Below are 7,449 nucleotides of genomic sequence, written 5' to 3'. Positions count from 1 at the left end.
TTTTTTTACCTTTTTCTTTTCTCTCTTGTTTTTCTTTCCACAACTTAAGGGATCTCAAATCATCTAATATCTTATACAAGGGGTCCTTAGGAGTAGAACCCTCAGCATTAACACTAGATGAAGAATGAAGACTCATGTTGGTTCCTAAGTTATGGTTCTTTCTTGTTGGGGGTTTGAAAAAAAGGTAAAAGAAACTATGGTTGAAACTAGCCAAAATAAACACTAAAAGAGGTGTGAAAGATAAGGTAAAAACTAATTGGTAAAAGGCAAGCTATCTAGGCGATTTGACAATAGAGGGTAAAGGAAATAAGCTATGAAAGTAAGCAAGCAATTAAAGTGCAAGAAATGCAAACTAGACAGATCCTAAGAGTGTTTGGATGATCTCATTTAAGGTTCCCAACAAAAAACTCACTATCCTAAGGGAAATTTGCCTAAAATTATTACACACAAATGGAAGTAGGGTGACCTATTGGAGGCTCCCAACTTACTTCCAATGAAAGGCCTTTTTGTTACAAAATTTGAAAGCAAAACAAATTGTCAATTACAAAATTCCAAAAAAAAAAGGTCCTCAATTGTGGTGGCTATTCTCTCTTTAGTATTTCACTCAATTTGGAGTTCTTCTTAGTCCAATAGCTCTTAAGGTGGTTGGCCCTTTGCTTCTTGACTCAAATTCTTCAAGATATGGCACCAATCCTCCTTTCCAATTCCCTATATGGCAACTCACAAGCAAGGAAACAAAGAGACAAGCAATAACCAAAGACAAAAAAAATGAAATGAAAGCTAAACCAATAGAGTTTTAACAAGACAAATTTCCAAGGATTACTCAACAATTAAAGCAATGAAAAGCACCAAAAAGCAAGTTAGGACTCAAAGAGAAACCTAGAATGGCTCTAGAGTAAAGTAGAAAAACTCTAAAAAAAAACTCAAGAAACCTCTAGTTTTGGCACTTGTTTTCACAATAATTTTCAATTGAAATTTCAGAATTAGAATTGTATAAAATAGGCACCAATTATAGAACAAATTTTGAGCCAAAACAACAAGCACACTTCCGTTTCACTTTTTTTTTTCCTGGACACTGATTTTTCTGCCAACTTGTGTGATTTTTCTTATTTTTTCCTTTAACCCAAATCGCTTGGTTCTTTTTTTATAATTTTGGTCCAGATGTCTAGAAAATTTAGTAAACATTTCAGCTCAAAAAACGTAGTGTTTATGTTGCTTAAGGCTTAGATAGTTACAATTTGTGTTTGCTTATGCTCAATTATCTTGAATAACACAATTCAAGAGAGCTTAAGACTTATTTGATTCACAAATCCAGCCACAACTCAGCACCACAACTCAACTTCATCATAGGCATCATGTAGGAAACTTAGAAAACAAAAAAAAAAAGAGTTCAACAACAAGACTACTTCTAGGAATTGATTTAGAACATGTTATGAACTAAGTAACATGCATGAATTAGACTCAAAATTCAAAAGATAGGCTAAGAATGACAAGAATACATGAACAAATGTATCTAGAATTTAATAAACAAAATAAAAATTCAACACAAACTTAGAACATAATGTGACAATTACTATGACTAAACATGACTCTAAGACAACATGGATTAAGTGATTTACACTTAGATTTTTGTGTTTTTTTTTCTAATCAATATTTTGGAAGAAAATTTAGATCTAAGGTTCAACACAAGAATATTATGAATGAAAAATGATAGAACCTAAAATCAACATAAAAACATGATTCAAGAGTAAATCTACAAAATTTGAACCATAGAAATGCAAGAACAAGTATAGATCTAAGATTTAATCGGTTTTTTTTTTTAATCTACTCTAAACAACACCAAACCACAAGACAATGGAGGATATACATGGAGATTAAGATGAATAACAAGGAATTAAAGAGAATTCACCGAACAAAAAGATAGAGGAAGCAAAAGAACATCACCTAGATGAAGATGCTCTGATACCACATGATGTAAGCTCCATTGGAGCTTGTAGGCCTAGGATCTTCTTCATCAATGGATTCCTTTACTTCTTGGAAGATGAATGGCAGCGGAATGAAGAAGGAAGAGAGAGAGGAAACACCACTTCAAGGAGAAGATGAGTCTAGAAGAAGCTCACCACCATAAGAGGCCATGGATAAGAGCTTGGAGGAAGAGGGAGAGAAGAGCACGAAATTTTGTGCTCTAAAAGAGCTCTGAAATCTGAAGTTAATATTCAAATGATCAAAGTTTTAAAAAATGCACACACATGACCTCTATTTATAGCCTAAGTGTCACACAAAATTGGAGGGAAATTCAAATTTCACTTGAATTTGTGGAGCCAAACCAAAATTTCACTAATTATGATTAGTGAATTTTAGTTATGGTTCAGCCCACTAATCCAAGATCAATTCCAAGATTTTTCACTAAGTGTGTTTAGGTGTCACGAGGCATTAAAAGCATGAAGGACATGCACAAAGTGTAACTATATGATGTGGCAATGGGGTGTATTAAGCAAATGCTCACCTCCCCCTCTAAAATTTAATTGGATTGGGCTTCTACCAATTCAATTAAATTTATTTCCAATCACACACATCAAATATCCACTTAGTGCATGTAAAATTACAAAACTACCCCTAATACAAAAACTAGTCTAGGTGCCCTAAAATACAAGGGCTGAAATAATCCTATATTTCTAGGGTACCCTACCTACAATATGGAGCCCTAAATACAAGGACCAAATATAATGACATCCTAGTCATTATATGTACAAAGATAATTGGACCCAACCTTGACCCATGGGTTCAGAAATCTACCCTGAGATTCATGAGAACCCTAGGGCCTTCTTCAGTAGCTCTAGCCCAATCTTCTTGGAGCTTCTTGCTCATGGTTCTAGTGACTGGTCCCGTCCTAAGGAGGATTGCATCAGACTAAATTAATACTTTTCAAATTTTACAGGGACACTATAGAAAAAAAAATAAGAAAAATATGATATGGAGTTAATATTTGTTTAATTTTTCTAGTAATGGATCTATTTCTAGTTTTACACATAAAATTAATTATAAATATTTTTATAAAATCTATTATTTATTAAAATTAGATATTTAAATTATGGTGCAAAAACTTTTTTTACCTCCCTTTAATATATTTTGATTTTTGTATCCGTCTCTCTCTCTATATATATATATAAGATAATAGGATGAAAACAATGTTTTTCATGAAAAAAAATATATAAATAACACAAAAATTTATTCGGAAATGTGTCTTTATTTTTAATGATCACGATTTGTATTTTAAAAAAATATTTTGAATAAGATATAATTAAAACTATTATAAATTATTTAATATCGTACAAAATTATATAAAAGATATAATTTTGTTTTGGTTAATGTTATTGTGGCATTCATATAACTTATTTTTTTATAAAAAAAGTTGTGTATCTACATATCATATGATTCTATTTCTAGATACTTCCCAAATGTTTACTATTCCAATCCATCAAAAGCAACTCATCAGTCATGCCAGTGTTTCTTGCTGCTGTCGCTCTTGGTTCACGCAATGCTGATAGCTAGTCTCAAAGAATGTCTAACCGATGGGTCACTGTACAGTCAGTAGTTATATTCTCTACTCCATCGGTAAGCTCAAAATATTCACATATATGTTTTAAAGAGAACAAAACAGACATGCATTTGTATGTAAAAAAAAAACAAAAAACGCATGCATTTGGTTTGGGGGTGTATTTATTTAGAGTAGCAACGCCATTATATACTGCTAATTTGATTGTCTATTATCTATATAATTTGTGTTAGGAGATTAAAATTCTGTTACCAAGCTAATCACTTAGTTTGTTTACTTTGTATCTTTTTCAAATCAATGAATTATGAAAGTCCTCCTTTGTTCTTCGAGATTTATGGTTCTTAATCACATCGATTGGATGTCAAATTGTCAAGCATTTTCTCACTTTTAAGATAATTTGCATTTCAAAAAAAAAAGAGCTGGAAGTCACATGAACATAGATATTAATTTATACGAGAATCTGATTCACAATGGTTAAAAATAATTTGTGCAATTAGAATTACTTTCCATATATGCCTATTGAGTTTCTCTTTTCTTATGGTATAAGATGCAAAAAGGGTTTTGGCCCTGATGTATTAGCCTTCAAGATGTAAATTTTATCACAAAAGGAAATTATATGCTTGAAGATTGCTTATTTAAAAAATTCGATATTTCTCTATGTGAAATATATATAATAAAAAATATGTTTGGCACGCATTATTTTATGTGTATGTACTTTTGCAGATAAGATTAAATCTGTAAGTTATTTACGAAATGGCCGAAGAAAATAATTAATAAAGTTGGTAAACACAATCAAGATAATTATGATCAAACGTATAAGTTACACAAAGAAATTGGTAAACAAATTTATCGGATTACGTGAACTATTGTGTTTAAGAAAATTAAGTTAGCATACACATCAATATTGCACAAAGAGATGAAATTAAAATATGAAAGTTTAGGGTACAAGACTTGTAATATGCAAGTACTATAATATCTCACTTAATGGGTCTCCTAAGAATTAAGATCATGATTCCATTGGACCACATAGTTGGCAAAGCAGGACTCACATGTCACATGCACATTGAAAAGTACGGATCATATATATTCTGAGACAAACACGACTTTATCCCAAAAGAGATTATGGTTGGCATATGCACTTTATGCATTAATTAGCTGCCATGATCAACTTCAAGAGCACCAAAAGACCTGAAAAAGAGTCAGAAGCATCTCATAAGGTTATTGTTCTCATAACATAAAAACTATAAATAACAACTAGACAAATCAATATTAAAACTTAATTAAATAATTTTTGTCCGACAATATCGATGTTGTTTTTCAATCCGAATTAGAGTTTCGCTTAAGTAATATACATAATCCTTTAATGCAAATCTTTGTTATACAGATCATCGAAGTAAAACTTCATTTTTGATTAAAGAACACAAATAATACCTAAAAAACTGAATGTAGTTTTTAGAAATATTAAAACATAAATTAACAAATCGTTTTTGCGAGTAGAACTGGACCATTTGAATAAGGTATCATGTGTGAGTTTTGTGGATAGAAGAAGATAAATCATTAAAAATGATCGGTCATGTTCAAACAGATATTAATAATGTGCAAAACCTGTAGATACTTTTAAGCAATAATGATTACAAAGAAGAAGAAAAAACATAAAACTAATTAAAGGACCAGAAAATGCATACGTTAAAGATGCATAACATGGGTGATCTCTTCCAAGTCCTCTTTGCCTTCTTCAGCTTTCTCAACATTTCATCCTGAGAGCATATGTTACCAGGTGAGGCCAAAAACACAGTCCTCCTTACAGGGGGAGACCACAGCTCACTTTGCTCATACACAAAATCGAACTGGGAGGCATCAAAGAATTTCCCCAGAAGCCTTTCAGAGAACGACTTTGAGACGATTTGAATGGTTGGAGTACTTGATGTGAAGGATGAGGGAGATTGATCATCAGAAGAGGCTAATTCAGACTCAGACATTGAAACGTGTTGTGGGAAAGAAGGACAACACACACGAGACGAGCAGTTGCACACAGGTTATTACTATTGATAATGGTTATTCTATATCTCAATATTCATTCATAAAGAGGAGTATCAATGGGGAATATAATAAATCATGGTGGGAACACGGGGTGTCAAAGGGTGGGTACCATCATTGGAGTTCCCTATTTGGAGGCTGGTTCTTCTTTCTATCAGCAGGAAGGGGGACCAAGGGGAAAAAATTATACTTGAAAAATCAAAGGAAAGGAATAGAAGTGACACTTTCCTAGGAAAGTTATGGCATATGTTTATTCTACTTTACGTTATAAGTATATACTAGGTATTTGGTGTTTCATGCCAATTTACATCAATTTTAGTTTTTGTCGGCATTCAAAAACTAATTTGAAATTGACATGGTGGAAAGGTATGGCTCGGTTATTTATGTGGGGGCAAAAAAAAAGGCTAGATGATGAGAGTTCTTGCGAATCACATACAAGGTAAAATTTTGTGTAGTGATTTAGGTTAGGAATTTTATAATTTTTAATTAATTAATTAATTAATGTGAGTTATATATTATATTATAATATTTATATTAGTTATTTATATATTTTTGTGTGTTTAATATAAGTGATCTAATTTTGTTAATAAGTGGAAATAAGTTTAGTTACTTAGTGAATAATGAGAATTGTAAAAGGTTAAAAACCTAAAGTATGGTTGTGATCCCCAACAAACTATATCAAGAAATGACGAGAGAACGAAGATCCCAACAAAAAAAAAGTGATTTAGCTGAGGAGGATCACCAAACCAATTGTTCCTTATAATTGTTAATTTCCACTGTGTACTATGGATTCAGGTATTTTTCATAATCCCTTTTAATAATCCAACATAATGTGTTTCGGGTAGTTACTGATATCTTATAAGGATCTTCTAAAATTTCAACAAGTGGTATCGATAACTCCGTATTGAATTTCTTCGAAAGCTTGAATTTTGTTCTTCATATAAGGTTTCTGAACTTTTTCTTCCAATTCAAAGTGACTGGGGTTTTACCTTTACCTATTATTGTTGTGTGTGATTTGTTAATCCATTTTTGGATGCCTTTATAATGATCGTATGTACATGGCACTTTTTTCATGTAAATCGACTTTCTTTAAAGGATTAAGTAATAAGGCAATTTTTCTTTGTGGATCCAGGGGATTATGACTTTACATTTGTTTGTATACAATTTGTGAATTCATCATATTGGATGAGTCATCATCAAGTTGTTGTGTACGGTGCATTATTTTCATATCATATATTTTTCTTATATATAGGGAATTTATATATATATATATATATATATATATATGAATAATCTTAGTTTTTTGTTATTTTCTTTATGAATTGTCCATATGATTTACGTTTTTTTATATATAAATCCAGTGTTATATTTGAGTGCAAATTTAGTAATTACAAATCCTTTCCTTTTTGTGTTTGGTGATTTTGATTAAATTAATTGAAATAATATGTTTCCAAAGCAATTTCTATTGCCTAAAGTAATTTCATTGGAATTGCATAGACATTAGTATGAAATTATTTATGCGAATTGTGTTTGGCCCAAAAGAGACACAATTTGACCAAATAATATTGTATATGTGATGATAATGCGTAACAATTATCCTCAACCTAACCAATATTCAAATGTATTTGAATATCTTATCTATTGGCAGATATTAAATTATTTATGATGTTGCAGATTATCTACAAGGTACAATTATCTTCTACTTTTTATCTATAAACAAATATTATTTCTAACATTATCTATAAACTCCCGACTATTATCTACAAGTCAGAAATTATATATATGCAAAGGTTACAACAGCCCCTACAAACAAGGACCAACACTCTCGCTTAACTAACATAAATGCAGGTTCCATC

At 31.2% G+C, this 7,449-nt stretch overlaps 1 protein-coding gene across 1 annotated transcript; it reads right to left on the bottom strand.

Moving 5' to 3' along the window:
* Nucleotides 1–4,392: 4,392 nt before the first annotated feature.
* Nucleotides 4,393–5,803, bottom strand: LOC102668158 (uncharacterized). Its single transcript, XM_006592552.4, has 2 exons — nt 5,242–5,803; nt 4,393–4,744 (listed from the first exon to the last, which is right to left on the bottom strand). The coding sequence occupies exons 1-2, from the start codon at nt 5,533–5,535 to the stop codon at nt 4,727–4,729; spliced, it is 312 nt and encodes a 103-aa protein (XP_006592615.1). The 5' UTR covers nt 5,536–5,803; the 3' UTR covers nt 4,393–4,726.
* Between the last annotated feature and the right edge of the window lie 1,646 nt (nt 5,804–7,449).

This window comes from Glycine max, chromosome 12 (genome assembly GCF_000004515.6).
Source record: "Glycine max cultivar Williams 82 chromosome 12, Glycine_max_v4.0, whole genome shotgun sequence".
Taxonomy (NCBI): domain Eukaryota; kingdom Viridiplantae; phylum Streptophyta; class Magnoliopsida; order Fabales; family Fabaceae; genus Glycine; species Glycine max.
This window is presented reverse-complemented; position numbering and strand designations above follow the sequence as displayed.

Bases quoted from the DNA above. Each gene is read 5' to 3' on its own strand.
- LOC102668158 (XM_006592552.4), bottom strand. From the start codon at position 5,535: ATGTCTGAGTCTGAATTAGCCTCTTCTGATGATCAATCTCCCTCATCC.